Genomic DNA, 16,501 nt, shown 5'->3' on the forward strand with positions numbered 1-16,501 from the left:
TTACAGTCCTTGTCTCACTAGACTCCTTGTCCAAATCTTCTACTTTACCTCCACCGGGCCCAGGATCCATTTTTTGTCCCCTTTGCATTCAAGTTATGCAGCTTCTTCCTTTATGCTGCCTGGGCACCAGTGATGGGATCACTGAAAAGCATAGAAGAGAAAGGCCCCCTGGTCTCAGTTCCAGTGCTCAGCCCCACCCAGGCCAGCAGCAGCCATTACAGGGAAACTCTGGCTTTGCCTCCGTGGTAGCCCTGGGCTGGCACATACTCAGTGTGATCAGCAATAGGCATGGTGGGAGGCTTGAGCATGCTCAATGAGGACAGAATCTGTGGAGATTTTAGCTGTGAAAATGCAGCAAGTCTCGGGCGCGGGGGAAATCAGTCCACACATGCTCAAAGGCTAATTTGGCCAAAAATGAGCGGATTGCCACAGGGATGACAAAAGGCACATCCCTGCCAAAGGCCACTACCCTGCCAAACTTTACTTCTCTGCTCCAAAGCAAGGGAGTGCTAGAGTATTTCAAAAGGACTTAACATGTGAAAAACATTTTCACTAGCCTTATTCTCAGAAACAGCTGAACCATTTTGGCTGAAATTTTCCAAGAAAATTCAGCCTGAGGCAGACACAACATGGAAAAACATCAACCCAGCTACAGCTTGGCAGTTATAAGCAACTGAAAACAGTCCTGTAATGAGAAGCATTGGACCACTTTAATATGGAGTTCTACCAGCCCCACTTCTAACAATGCAGGTTTTCTTCCTTCCTGCTGCCTAGCTCACCAGAGCAGCCTCCATATTCACTGGTTCCTTCCATGAAACTGGGTCAGAGCTGGAAACCACTCCACCGTTACCCTTTTCCAACAACTCCTGCCACTGCCTCTTCCTATTTCTAGTATCTTCTCTCTCCATTCCACAGCAGAGTTTAATTTTTGAGATAAGTGGCTTTCTCTCCTAATTCTTAGCTGTAAGCCAATGGCTTCACAGCTTTCTGTACTTAAGACTCATCTTTTTCATTAGCGTTTCTCAAAACTTTACAATCCTGAAATTAAAATTATCTGACATTCATGGTTAGCCCCTAATAGTATCCAGGTAAGTCATCTATGCTCCCCTTGTTTTTTACAAATAAAACCTACCACTATAGCAAAAAGTTAAACATTATTTCTAACAGACTGTTCTGTACAATGATTAAAAATCCTTTGTAATCGAGTGCTGTGGAAAGGGATTGTGGTCCTTAGTGCCAGTGCACCAAAGAAGTGAAACCCAACTGAAGTGATTTTTTTCAGGTTCTTTAGGGTAACACTTATTTCACTAAAAACTTGCAGAAAAGCTATTTAAGAATTCAATACCTCACTCCTTTCTATTAAGGACTGAGAAAATTTGCACTGCATATTTGAGTCATCCATTTAGTCCCTCAAAAACAATAGAGAGCACCCAAATTTGACGTTTCTGGTATTTCTAAGGAAAAGTAAGCATAACGTTCAGGTATCTGTTATACATAATAAAAAAGCAAGAGGGCCCAAAATAATTCTCTTTTCCAAAGCAGGTCAAAAAAATTTTCCTCCCACATTTTTGGTGTTAATTTTCACTATTAAGTAAAAAAATTCAGAAATATATGATTTTCAGATTGATAGCATCTCTTTAAAGTAAGGAGTATCCCAAAGCAACCACTATACCTACCAGATCAGTTACAAACATCTGGAAAAGCAAGAGAAGATCCTTTGGCTACAAGTACACATTCATGAGCATGCAAAGGTTTGACAGCAGGAAACCAGATTTAACTTTCTGCAAACCCAAAGCATGATCTCTAGCAGCCCTTCTCCAGTGCAAGTGGAATCAACTAGCTCCATGCCCTTCCAGTCTCCTTGTTGATGATACCCTGAATTCTGGCCCAGTGTCAAGGCTTGGTGTACTAGAAAGAAAATGCTTAGTAAGAGATGTAAAGACCAAGTGTTACTGAGCTTCAGAAATGTCTAAAAGGGAACAGGAGAAAACTACAGAGCAGAGCAGACAACAATTCATTCCAACCCTTTACTTTGTTTGTTTTGCTTTTTTAAAATATAACTTCCATGCAGAGTTCTCCAGAGTAACTGCTGATGTCTGAGCCAGTCTCCTGGCCTTGGCACAGCCACAGATACTGTTTAGCCACATGGGAGGAAAAGCTTTTGCTACATGACAGTTTTTTTACTTGTAGGCCAACAATGTGTTCTCATCTGAACATTACAGTAAATGAGTCCTATTGAGAATTTCTAACAAAAATCTGTACATGAGTTTACAAACATATTAACATATAAATAATGAGAAGCTTCCTGCCTGGAGCCTCCACAGTAGTCTTTTTGCTTGAGAATACAATACTGGAAGGGAAGACCCAATCCCTTTCCACAGCACCAGTCAGAACTGGCTTAGTCCAGTCAGCTGTTCTACTCAAGCATCACAGGGTTTGTCTTCTTCAGTGCCTCTGGCTTCAATAAGCAGTCTGTCATTACTGTGCAAAAGCAAGAGTCCAATGCCTTTGAGAAGGAATCCTGCTGCTGAGAGGCCTGTGCCACCCGGTCATCGTTCTGGTCCGAGCTCTTGCTGGAAGGTTCGTTTCTTCTCCCGACAGTGCTTCTTGTGAGCAGGCCAGTCCTTCTGCTGGCACTGAGACCCACAGTACCTTGCTACCTGGCATCGGCCACATATATTGAATTCACGTAACTAGAAAAAACGTAGAACAGCTATCAGTTAGCCAGCTCAGCCCCAAGAGTCCAGGTAAGCCATTCCCCAAGAAGCCCGACACATGGACAAGCCCCACCATAAGTCTATCAGCATTTGGGAAATATGAACATCCAACAATTAGATTTCCCTGAATCAGCAGGATGTGCAACCATTGCACTAGCTTATGCTCTAAGGGCAATTGCAGCACTGAGAAGTTAACAGGTGTAATGAGCTGAAACCACAGTTTCACATTTGTTCTTACAGTGTTATAGTTCTGCCAGACAGTCCAAGTGTTCCCAGATCAGGAAAAAGAGACTAGAAGTACTGCAGAGGCTCAGCCCTCAAACTTGTGGATCATCAGGGGGCTTTGCGATATTGGTCCCAAAAGGGGGAAGGGAGAAAAAGAGATGGAGATCCCTGTTCGGGAGTTAGCACATTTAAGACTCATACATTAAGGTACGTGTTTGCTTAAAGGTTCACCATGTTTAAAGCTTTTTTTTTTTAAAGCATTTAATTTGGAAGGATCCGGGGGTAACCTGCATCTCTTGAAGTTTATCCTGCTCAGCATTCACTATCAAAAGGAAAAAAATCCCTCCTTGCTCAGACAAGGACACATCTGCTTCATTGAGACGAGGCTCAGCCCTCAGACCACCCCCCACCCAACCTACTCTCTGCCAGTTTCTCCTTCCAAAACTCCCTTGTCTAAAGGCTGCCTATCACCTCCTTCCTAGCAATGGCCAGGCATGCTACTACTTTGACTCCTCTACTGCTCAGATCTTCATCCACAGCTTTATCACCTCTTGTCTAATGCAACTCCCCTCTTTTCAGTATTCTGCAGCTCTCCAGCAGGCACAGAATGCTACTGCCCATCTTCTGACATACAAAGCAGAATTAACACCCTCTCAGCAAGTTCTATCAGATCAGTTCAGGTTCCAGTTCAAGATTTCCTATTTTTAAAACCCTCAGTGGATTTGTTCAACCCTTCCCCATCACTGGCTGCCTTGCTGTCCCTTCACAACCTTGCCACTGATAGCAGAAGAGCCGCCTTTGCAGCTCATCTGGAATAGCCCACTTTGTGTGTCTCCCACCATGCATGCTTGCTAAAGCATTTTGATATTCAGTCTGCGTGGATTATACATGTAACTGTGGTATACAGCCAATTACTCAGAGTATAAACACCTGAAGCCCAAGGAATTGTTAAGGCGATCTAATGGGGAGTAATGAAATTCAAATGAAAAAGAAAATGAACGCTACTAGAAAAAATACCTTGCAGTTATTAGGGCAGGGAATTTTCTTCTATAGGGATTCAGATGAAGATCATTAGTGATGGCTTGAGACACTTAAAACTAGACAAGGCAAAGCACTGGAGATTACACTGCAGGGAACAATCTTTGGACACAAAGAGGCATAATGGGTCTCTTCCATCGCTACTTTCAATGCACTTTGAACACACCTGTTTTTCAATCATTGTGCATGGGGGGTAGTGACATTCATAGTATGTGCATGAATTTTCCTCTTCCTCCACAACATCCCCATTAGCGTTGTAATACCGCGTTACATTCAGCACAGGAAACTGCTCTTCTATTGGATCTGTGGGAAGCTGCTGGATCGCCAGCCAGTACAGACTTTGTTCCCTTTAATGGAAAAACATGTTTATTTCATGGGTTTAGAATAAACATTTATGGAAATTAAAACTGATTCAAGTTGTGAAGTAGGTAGTGCAGACACTGTCTTTAACCCCATTAGAGTTAAGGGTCCATTTGCATTCCTCCCTTAACCGGCCTCTTTTCAAGATTCCTGTTTCAGGCCTGATGCAAAAGCCACCACCAAAACATGTTTAATTGAGGACACTATTTAAATAAGGGTCGATCAAAGGGCTTATTCCCCTGTTTTAGCTCTCCTGGCCTGCTCTAATGTAGAAACTCTTGCCATTCACCAGCTTCTGAAAGGAAGTTTCTTAAATTGACCAATGCTCTGAACACCATCATCTTACTGGTGCTGCAGCTATTTCAATTTAGTAGACAAAGAAGAAATTAAGGTGTTACAATGGGATTGAAGCCCATAGGTCTCCACTAACATAACACAAACACTGTTCTAATGTTATTCAGGCTGCACCATACAATTAAAACAAAACATCACCCAGGGAGATGAGTGAGGTCTGAAACTTATTGGGCCATAGTCTATGCAGCGGAGCACAGACTCAGGCCCTCATAATATGCTAGCACAGTAGGATGGAATCTGATTCCAGTAACTGACTTCATGTTTAACCTGAATACATATTAAGTTTGAATCCCACTGCGTTTGTTGGCTCATATGAGCTTTGCTGGTATTTTGGTGCCCCAGGATAAGAGCCACAAGTGCACTATAAGCAGCTAAATGCCAGATGACTAAAGGACATGCCACAGGCTTCAACACAATATTTGCACATCAAGCACTGGATTTCTCAGGACTAATGGTATGTGGCAAGATTTTTCTCTGCACTAAACTATGTTAGAAAGACCCCCAAAATAGTTTGCACTTGAGGTTGAGATATCGTCTCCCTTCATGTTTTTGGTTTAATTTTAGTTTCCTCAAGTTGCAGGAGGTAGGTTTTGTCTTTTATTGCTTGATATTGGCCAGTTCCAATATTGTCATGCTTGGCTTGTTATACAACTCAACACTTTAATACATATTATGGGGATTGAGTGATCTTTATTACTAGTAGTGCAACACAAGTGAAAGGATTGTTTCAGCATTAGACACTATAGTGATGGACATTACAGAAACATCTGCTAGATAGTTATTGCATCTGCTGATGCTTCTACTTGACCTGAGAAATCCTGATATCACAGGTAGTTACTGCAAAACTACTGTGATGTCAAACTATGACTCCAAATAAGCACTCCTGATGGCCTAAGCCATCTACTTCAAGTCACATAACTCCTGATCGTAAGCACTTTACAAGCTACACACAGGGAACACTTCATCAACTGAACTGCAGCAACTTCTGGAAAGTTAGGAGGCTGCTGTGTAGCGTTAACTGTTTAGGACAGGAACTGAAATCCTTAATCCAGTTAAAACTGCAGACTTAGTTTTATGATGCCCAAATGCCATCATCCAAGTGGAATGGAATGTATGCAAGTTTAATAAAAAGCTACATTTGTAGCCAACAAGATTTTGATTGTTTTCTTCTTTCAACAATTATGATACAGTCTTGGAAGAATTCAGTTTTTTTTGTTTCAGTAGATATCGATGTATTTTAATTTTTTTAAAATTTTAATCTAAGTTTTCACAGTTGCGGAAAATTACAGGGGGGAGGGTTAGACAATTATTTAATAAAAACACATTAAAACTCCAAAAGATAAAGCTTTATAATCATTAAACCACATATTGTCAATGTCACATCAAAATAGACAAAGTAATTATGCGCAAGTCAAACTAATAAGGTCAAGTCTTTTTTTTTTTTTTTTTAAAAATTTAAAAAAAAAAAAAAAACAATCTAAATTCTGATCATCATCATCAATGGAAATTTTGTTGGTTTGTGTGTCCCTGCCACAATTCTAAAAGACAAAGAACAGAAAAGGAGGGGAGACATTTGGTCACAGTGATAACAGGCTCTGTTTTATCTATAAACCACAATAAATTGTTCTCTCCATTTCAGATGGAGAAATGCAGGGACAGAAATTGTGAGCTATTCAAGATCAAATAGCTTGGTGTTAGATCAAGGTTCGTTTGTTTGGGTTTTTGTTAGAAAATAGTCTGGAAGAGGTAAGTGAATTTTGAAGATAGTTCCAAGTTAATTTGTTGGATGCAGCTTACTCCTGAGCTCCATTACATCTCACCCATAAATATGGTGTTGATATACCTTTGTTTACTAGAAATGTCTTCAGCTTTGGGTCTCCATCCCCACGGGACTAAACGCAGATTGTCCAGTCGGTTGTCCACCGTCACTGCGTTCAGATGCACCACTTGAAACCCTGGGGCAATCCCTCCCCGGTGCCTCTCCCTGGAAGAGATTAAATACAATTTGCAGTTCACAGCAAAGAACAGTTCTCCATAGACTATGAGTGGTGTGTTTCTTGACAGAAGGAGTAGTGTATCAGAGATACCATTCACGTCACTGTAGTGACAGATCTTAGCGGCATTCTTATTAGTAGTAAAGACTTATTCCACAAGTTTACTATTCTGCCATAAAAGTGCTCTATCTGAAAACTTTAATTGTAAGGCCACAGTCTACTCCCTTAATTGAAAAAGAAAATTACAAAATAAATGTTATAGCACTTCTGCAAGAAGTTAGGACAGTCAAGAGATGGATTAGATCAGCTACACTTAGGTGCACGTGTGACATGCACATGCAACACTACAGCTAGAGCTCCATTAGGAAGTCTCTAAGCAAAGACTTAAAGGCTCCAGAGCTTCACCAGTGACCAGCAAGCACCATTTTAGTGCCTGTAATTGTATACAGTACACACTATAAAGACTCCTTTGGAGGCATTGTGGGCTTTCGTGACCAGCAGGTACAAATAGAGATTTGTTTAAACAAAGAGGTTGGATAATTAGCATGTACAGGCCCTGCTATATAAATTCCCCCCCCCCCCCCAACTAACATTTATTTCCTCCTACTCATTTCATTCCCGACATGCCTCCCCCCATTACTCTTCCTTTCATCTTTCTTCTTCTCTCTTTCACCCCATCAATCTATTCCTTGTCCATGTGCAAGTGTTATTCTTGGCCCATCCTCCTTTTCCATTCCCAACTCATTTATTGTAGCAATCTTTCTCACTAAATCATCCCTGTCCTGAATTATTCCTCCATGTCTTACATCTCAGAGTGCAAGTTTGCAGGGCAGGGAGCTGGATCCGGCTATGTGCTTTGTAAAGTAATGAGTAATTTACAGCACTATAAGAGAATTTTAACAGTAGGAGCAATGAACATAAAAGGTATTACATGTGGGGATGGTGGCACAGCTTATTCAGGTTGCCCCACAGTTCCCATTATAAGTCCCTGTTTTCCATTGCTTATAAAACTTTGCCAAATTTTAACAGTTTGAGCTAAAATTTTCCACACTGGGTGTCTGCCTCAGGCTGGATATTTTTGGAAAATTTCAGCCAAAAAGATTCAACTGTTCCTGAGAACAGGGATCAGGAAAAATATTTTGTCCATGTTAAAAAATTCTTGAGTCCTTTTCTTTGAAATGCTCTAGCACCTCCGTGCTTTAGACCAGGAATAGCCTTTGCATCAACGATGTGCCTTTTGCCTTCCCCGTGAAAATCCACCCAAATGTGGTCACAAGCCTTTCAAAAATTGCAGTTTGCACATGCTCAGTGAAGACATTAGAACTTAGCAGTAAAGATCTCTGATAATTCCATACATACTAAGCATGAACATGCCCCTCACTGCTCCCAGTGCTGACCAGACTGCAATGCGTCATCCTCATACAGCCACTAAGCATGCTCCAGCCCAGGCTGCAGGGGGCAAAGCTGGATTTTTTCCTTTTAATTGCTCCTCTGGACCTGCGTGGGACCAGGCACTAGAACAGGGGTGGCCAACCTGAGCCTGAGAAGGAGCCAGAATTTACCTCCCTCCCCGCACCTCCCGATAAGCTGTTTCGTGGCATGCAGGAGGCTCTGGAGGGGAGGAGGGAGGGCACGGCAGGCTATGGGGAAGGGGTGGAGTGGGGGCAGGGCCGGTGGCAGAGCCAGGGGTTGAGCAGTGAGCACCCCCTGGCACATTGGAAAGTTGGCGCCTGTAGCTCCAGCCCCGGAGTCGATGCCTATACAAGGAGCTGCATATTAACTTCTGAAGAGCCGCATGTGGCTCTGGAGCCACAGGTTGGCCACCCGTGCACTAGAACCAAGAGCAAAGAGCCTGTCCCTCCTGTGCTCTCAATGACTTAACTGGTGGCATCTGATGGAGCCAGGGAGAGTTGGGGGAGTCAGACTAGGATGAGAAGACTGAGGAGTGGAGACTGGGACGAGGAGCCAGTGATGGGGCAGAAGCGGTCAAGCCTGGGAGAATGGGCAGAAGTGTGTGTGCCTACTAGGGTAGCCCAGAGCCTGGAATAGAGACCAAGATTCCCAAGTCTCTCCATTCCTCTCCTGTCAACAAATATCTGTGAAACCCATTAGGAAAGTGTGCAGCTCATCCTCTTCGAGTGCAGGTCCACATAAGATGACAACCTATTACTTCTATCAGTTACCCCAGTAGCTCAAGTGGTAGAGGCCTGTGGAGTGGATCTAAATATTCCAACCCTGCTGTTAACATACATGGATGTCAGTAGGATGCCACATGATGGAATTTGTTTTTTTCAGTTTGCTTTTTTAAAAACCCTATGAAATAATACATATGTTAGAAGAACACTACAGTTGCAAAGTCAAGCAGTCAAAAGTTAGGAAATGCCTGAATTAAAGTTGCACATGCAACCTTAATGTGGCCCCCTGTGTCTAGGAGAGTCTTTAATTACATGATCAGGCTATTTTTTCCACAGGACTCCTCATGCCTCCGAGAATAAAAAGGATGAATGGGGAAGGAAAACTCATCCTGTGGGCAGACTAGCCAGAGAGACATGAAAATCCTGCTTTGGGGAATGAACGGACAAAGGGCCTGTCCTGAGGACATGGTCAAGTACAACAGGGAAGAGTACGGAGCCCTTTTGCAAAGGACAATGGCAGTGTTGTTAGGCTGCTGTCACCATTTAGTCCCAACTAAGTGCTGCAAATCACACTCCATTGAAGTAATTAGGATAGAGAGAAACAAGCTTCCTCTTCGCATTCTGGGAGTAGCTAGTTTCCTGTGCCAAGGGCTGAGCTGTGATTTTAAACTAATTTATTTAAACTGGTGTCAAAGGCAGTGTAAACACTTATTTTGAAACCGCAATACGCTATACTAACTCAAAATTGTAAGTAGACAACCCCTAATACGGCAACAACTCATCAGTAACATCAGGCAGACAAGGTTAGCTCTTGCAGTGCAAGTTGCATTTTTGCAGAAAATGCCAACTGACTCAAATGTTTTTACCTGCTGCAGTTTTCTCCAGTTCTGAGATTAGGTTTAGACAAGAGGCAAGGCTTAGAGTTGGGAACAGTGACTGGGTATTGGATGAGGACAATAACACTTCATTGTTTCATTTAAAGACCTCAAAGTGCTTTAGCCTCACAGCCCACTTGGAGGGAGGGCAGAACGTCAGGCTTGGCCTGCCAAGGAAAACATGGGGTTTTGTCTCCCCCCGCCCCCTTTTTTTTTTTTTTTTAAATGACTCCAAATTCATGTAAGTCAATCTGAATGACATTGGAGTTTGGATTACTGGGGCAGGAAAAAGCCTGAGGCCACTGACCAGGCTGTAGCTGGATGGTGCCTGCAACCATGTTGTGTGAGGAATTAGGCTCACCTGCTAGGCAGAGTCGTGGCCAGGCAGTTCTGCATGCTGCCTCCGCCCAGAGCACTGGCTTCACAGCTCCCATTGGCCGGGAACCATGGCCAACGGGAGCTGCGGTGGTGGTGCCTGCATGCCTCTGCCTAGCAGCTGAACGAGGGGGATGTCGCCGCTTCCAGGGAGCCCCCAGGTAAGCGCTGCCCAGAGCCTGCCTCACCCCGTCCCGTTCCCCAACCCACTGCCCCCTCCCACACCCAAACTCTGCAGCTGCTGGGGGGGAGGGGAGGCATGGAGCCAGGTAGGGAGCCTGCTAGCCCCAGCAACCCAACCCCCCAGCACCAGCCACACGCCGCCACCCCCCTCCTCCCCCAAGCACCAGCAGGGGTCCCAGATCCCAAGCCGCTGCCCGCGCCCCCCACTCCCCGCCCCAAGCAGCTGGGCCACCCTCCCCCAGCATCTGCAGGGCCCCCAGGCAGGGGCATCCTCCACCCCAAGTTTTATTCACAGGTGTTTTTAGTAAAAGTCACGGACAGGTCATGGGCCATGAATTTTTGTTTACTGCCCGTGACCTGTCTATGACTTTTACTAAAAAGGCCGTGACTAAAACGTAGCCTTAATCATAATGCATACATGCATGGGGAGGGAGCATAAAGAGATGCTATTTTTTGTACACAATTCAACTGAATTCATTATAATTGATTCAAACAGTAAAGCAGTCATGTTACTGAAAGAGGGAATGAATGGGCTGCTCAATATGCAAACAGCTGGACCACCACGATGTGGATAACTTTCAATATCAGTCATTTGAACAGAAGCTGCATCCTTTTATGGAATTATTAATTCTATTTATGGACTTTAATTATTACAGCATTAGGTTTGTGTCCACTGCAGTGGGCAATCTGATTTACCAAACAATTATAGTCAGTTACCTTTGCAACAAGTTTAGCAGCATTGCCAGAGGCACTAAACCTAACTGGTGCAGAGTGCTAAGGACTTGTCTACACTTGAAACAATACAGCAGCAACGCTTCAGCATAGATACTACTTACGCTGACAGGAGGGTTTCTTCTGTCAGTATAGGTAATCCACCTCCCTGAGAGGTGGGTAGCTAGGTCGACTGCAGAATTCTTCTATTGACATAGCACTGTCTACACCAGAGGTTTATTGTTTAACTATGTCACACCTCTGAGCAACATAGCTAGGTTGACCTAACATTTCAGTGTAGATCAGGCCTTAGACACCAGTGAGGGGCAATATGTGAAAACATTATTGGGGGGGGGGGTCCCCCAGGAGGTCCCACAGTTGCATGAATATTTAGCCAGCAAATTCATTAAGCAATAGGTTTGAGTGGATAATTTCTGGGCAACTCCAATTTAGAGCAACAATATACAAACTCATTGAGGTGACCAGCAAACAATATCCCTAGGTTTATGTCTCAAAATAAAGGGCTTTCAGTGACTACTTCAGGATTCTCTCACCATGAGAGTTTTCTACAAACTTTTAAGTTCAGTTTTTAGTCACCAATGATAGTCAAGGATTTGCTCTGTGCATGAAAAGGAGCAAAATAATTTCCTACAAGATAGCTAGACAGGAGAACACACACTTTACAAAGTTAAATAACCAATTTAAAGTACTGAATATATCAAGTCAGCCTCTGAAGTATTTAGATAGGCACAGGTGACTTGCCTGACAGAGATAACTTAGAGAATTTTTCACTTGACCAGAGAAGCACTGACTAGTATTCAATAAAGTGTGCAAAATTTAAAGTTAGCAGCAAACAAAGCACCACAATGTTGAAACAGTCTGTTGAACCTTTAGCATTGTCCTATCCCAATCAATCATTCAGAAGACTGAGCAAACACAAAACATTCACATCTCACTGGTACTACTGGGAGTTATACTTGCATATCATGGGGTGAACAGAACCCAAAGGTTCTAGGAATTTAGTAACTCCTAGATTTAACCTATGGGTATAGATGGGCAAACAATTAGTTTCCCATGAGCAACATTTCTTACAGAGAGACTGGTTTTGTTCTTCATTAAGCCTTTTAACACAGCGAGATCTCTAATTGCACCCACTGTTAGTGTTCATAATGCATTATTTAATGTACAAACAAGCTGAAGATTGCAAGCTACATCCTTGACTGAAACCTTTAATATATTAATTCTTTGTACAACACCTACCACAGTAGCTCGTGCAGCAGACGCCCAGATCCCCTTCCTCTGTTTTTGTCAAAAGCATAAGCAAATATTTTAGCTCCATTTCCATCAGCATCTACCTCCATCCGAGCCTGGAGAGAAGGAAAGAGTATTCTGTGACCAAGGGCATCCAACTGTCAGCAGCATTGCTTAACATTCCCTTTGGGAAATGGGAGACAGGAAAGACCAACACCCGACATCATCTGCCCCCTGCAACTGCAGGAAACTGATTATATGCCACTTCATCTTAATGGGATTTTAGTTATTTAATACTTCTGCATTAGACAGAGAAGGTTCTCGGGAGAAGGAAGAGGTGGACTGCACACAGCAGAAATGCTATGGGCAAAGAGGATAGATGGTCCTGTGGTTAAGGTGCCAGCCTAGGTTCTCTGCTCTGCTACAGACAATGGACAAGTCACCTGGTCTCTCTCTGCCTCGGGTCACCGTTTGTAAAATGGGGATAACGGCACTTCCAAATCGCACAGGTATGCTGGTAGGATAAGTACATTAAAAACTTTAATGACTCAGATATAATGGTACAGGGGCCTTAGAAGTACTTTTGAAAGACAGATAGAATTCACCATTGAGTCATGTAGTGCCCACACTTGTTGCTTCAGAATTTATGTTTTCCTCACCACACCACAGCAGCTGCTAATGGGACTGGAATGGAGAAGGAAAAGGGAAACATGATCTCTCTCTACACAGACAAAAAAGGGTGTGTTTTTTAAACAACCCCACCCACCTTAACACCCACATACACAGTTTAATACCTTTAAGGACAGTTTAGCTGGTCTGTGAACACCACAGTCTTAAAGGTTGTGTCTACCCAGGTGTGGGGAGGGGGTTTCAATTGAGTTAAGCTAACTTGATTGAAAATACACCTTTTCTGCCTCTATAGATTTACCCTATAACTTAAAAAGTAACAGAGGGTCCTGTGGCACCTTTAAGACTAACAGTCTTAAGTCTGTTAGTCTTAAAGGTGCCACAGGACCCTCTGTTACTTTTTACAGATTCAGACTAACACGGCTACCCCTCTGATACCTATAACTTAACCTTTTTAAACAAGGTTGCAGCCTAACAATTGTAACTATGTATGTCTTACATGTTAATATCCATGTTCAGAAGTCATGCTGTAGACTTAGAGCAGGGGTAGGCAACCTATGGCACGTGTGTCGAAGGCGGCACGCGAGCTGATTTTCAGTGGCACTCACACTGCTTGGGTCCTGGCCACTGGTCCGGGGGGCTCTACATTTTAATTTAATTTTAAATGAAGCTTCTTAAACATTTTAAAAACCTTATTTTCTTTACATACAACAATAGTTTAGTTATATATTATAGACTTATAGAAAGAGACTTTCTAAAAACATTAAAATATATTACTGGCACGTGAAACCTTAAATTAGAGTGAATAAATGAAGACTCGGCACAGCACTTCTGAAAGGTTGCCAACCCCTGACTTAGAGGCTAGTAGTAATGTTAATAGCTATATATCCTCTCCAGAGCGGGGAATTGTGATTTGCTAGCACTATTCTAGCCACAGTATGTCAAGAGTCTAATAACCACATTGGCTCACAGAACTTAAACAAAGCTCAAAACACTTACCTCAAAAGAGTAACTCTCCACTAATGGGATGTCTTGTTCATCTATCAGCGTGTACTTTGTCTAAAATATACCAAACATGTTAAAGGCAGTTAAGAACAGCTGTAACTTTATTACTGAAGTTATTCTGCAATGTATGATTTAACTAGCAATATTTTAACACCGCAAGTAAGCAGCATCTGCACAACCAGTTCCTGATGACATCACTTTACTGGGAACAGATTTTTTAAGCTATATTCTTTACACCAGGGGTTCTCAACCTTTTTCTTTCTGAGCTCCTCCCAACTTGCTATAAAAACCTCCATGGCCCATCTGTGGCCACAACTGTTTTTCTGCATAACCAGTAGATTAAAAGCCAGGGCTGGCATTAGGGGGTGGCAAGCAGGGTAACTGCATGTGGCTCACATGATAGGGGGCCCTGCAAAGCTAAGATGCTCGGGCTTTTGCTTCAGCCCTGCGCAGCTTTGGTTTTCTGCCCTGAGCCCCAGTGAGTCTAACACCGGCCCTGCTCTCTAGTTTACTTTGGCAGACCCCCTGAAACCTGCTTGCGGCCCCCCAGGGGACTTCAGAATCCTGGTCAAGAACCGCTGCCTTACACAACCATGACTTGCCATGTGAAGTGGGATGGCAAAGCACCCAGACCCTAGGCTTACTACAGGATCCACTAGAATTGTAGAAGTTATTAAAATATTAGTGACGTAGCAAGTTATTTACTCATTACCTAACCTAGACAAAATATGTTCAACCCTGTAGAACTAAGAACCTTCACAGTAGGTCTACATTCCAGAGCTCACCAACAGTTTAGTGAAGGAAAATGCCTTAGTGTTTCTATGAGACACACAAGGTGGGTGAGATAATATCTTTAATTGGACCAACTTCTACTGGTGAAAAGAGAGAAGCTTTTGAGCTCCACAGAGCTCTTCTTCACTGTTTCTATGCTTATTCAATTCCCTGCTAAAATATTCTAGGAGGACAGTTATTCTATGTATTCTCTATCTACACTTGTTCCTTTCAAATCTCCATTACCTCAGCACTAACTTAGACAAAGGGAAGAACAAAGTTGAGACCACTTAATGGCTACCACCCACATCTTTTCCGAAAATCTGGGTGAACCCTGAAAAAGATACATTGGCCCGTTTAGTAACATACTTAGCTAAGCAGAATGCAGTACTGTACCACCATCATGTACCATCCCAGAGATGCATCTCAATTTACTACAAAGTTCGCTGTACATGGAATTGTCATACACTGAATTGGGAATTGAGTTTCCTTTTAGAAAGAGCTCTACTAAAAAAATACACAAGTTTACTGAATTCACTATAGCTCTAACAGACTAAAACACTAACGTGTTAAGTCATCACCAGTCTATATCCATTGCAGATTAAATATTGGTACCATTCAGGTGCCTGTGTGAAACAAACTTAAGGAGGTTTCAGAGTAGCAGCCGTGTTAGTCTGTATCCGCAAAAAGAACAGGAGTACTTGTGGCACCTTAGAGACTAACAAATTTATTAGAGCATAAGCTTTCGTGGGCTACAACCCACTTCTTCTTAAGGAGCTGGACCAAGATTCCAATGGACACATCCAAAGACCAATGGCAGCCTTACAGGCAATCTCAGATGGACAACAAAGGCCAGAGACCTGACCCCGAGCTGGTGCCACCAATGCCCGTATTGCATTTATTATCTGGACAAAGATTTTTAGCATCCAAGGGTGGAACCCCAACTCTTACACTCCTGCCTCGGACTACACCGCTTGGAAAGCGACTGGGATATTAATGCCTTCTGGGGCCATCGCATGCACCTCACAGCTCAGCGCACAACCCGGCCCCTCACCACACGGCCCCAAAGCTCCCGCACGCCCAGCTCCATGCGCAACTGCGGCTTCACCCAGCGACACCGCCGGCTCCCCGCCCCCGGCACAGCCCGAGCCGGGAGCTGCACGCCAGAGGCCGAGCCACGCGCCAGGCAAGGGCCGCGCTTCCCACGCCCGCCGCAGCTCTGCCGCCCATGTGCCGGGAACAGCGGCTCGCCGCTGCAGTCCCCGGGGAGCGCCCCGCAGCCTCGCGCAGACCGGCCCCCACCAGGGCCCCCGCCACGGCCGCGCCCCCGACCCGTCCCCGCCGCCCTCGGGCCCAGCCGGGCGCTCCCGCCGGCCCGGCCCCCGCCCAGGGCGGCTCGCGGCCCCTCACCTTGCCGGCCACCCGGCCGAGCCGCACGATCCCCAGCTTGAAGTCGGTCATGGCCGGGCTCGGCGCCGCCGCCTGCGCTCGGGACTCTGAGCCCGGGAGCCGCCGCTGCCACGCGCCGCCGCCTCGCGCACACCCGGGGGGCGGGGCAGCACACCACCTCCCATCCTTCAGCGCTCAGCCAATCACGGCACGCGTCGTGCCTCGCGTCACCCTCCTACACGGCCCTCACGCCCAATCGGGAGGCGGTGCTAGGCGGGGTTACGTGGGGCAGCGGCCACACACAATGACGTCACACTCGCGGGAAGCTTTGTGCCGCCAACACTGGAGCGGAGCAACGCAACGGGGGGGGGGGGGAATTAAAGGGGCCGCTGCCGCCCTCCTGCTGCGCCCCGCGCCCGTCGCGAGCTCGGAGTCCCTGTTCCCCGGCCCCAGACGGTAGCCCTGCCCCCCCGAAGCCCTTCGCACTACCC

At 44.8% G+C, this 16,501-nt stretch overlaps 1 protein-coding gene across 1 annotated transcript; it reads right to left on the reverse strand.

Annotated features, from left to right (window-relative positions):
* Positions 1-2,013: 2,013 nt before the first annotated feature.
* ZMYND19 (zinc finger MYND-type containing 19) lies at positions 2,014-16,153 on the reverse strand. Its single transcript, XM_024200291.2, has 6 exons — positions 16,032-16,153; positions 13,845-13,904; positions 12,228-12,334; positions 6,538-6,678; positions 4,147-4,327; positions 2,014-2,693 (listed from the first exon to the last, which is right to left on the reverse strand). The coding sequence occupies exons 1-6, from the start codon at positions 16,080-16,082 to the stop codon at positions 2,550-2,552; spliced, it is 684 nt and encodes a 227-aa protein (XP_024056059.1). The 5' UTR covers positions 16,083-16,153; the 3' UTR covers positions 2,014-2,549.
* Between the last annotated feature and the right edge of the window lie 348 nt (positions 16,154-16,501).

Source organism: Terrapene carolina, unplaced genomic scaffold, assembly GCF_002925995.2.
Source record: "Terrapene carolina triunguis isolate 2854851 unplaced genomic scaffold, T_m_triunguis-2.0 Scaffold508, whole genome shotgun sequence".
Classification (NCBI taxonomy): Eukaryota; Metazoa; Chordata; order Testudines; family Emydidae; genus Terrapene; species Terrapene triunguis.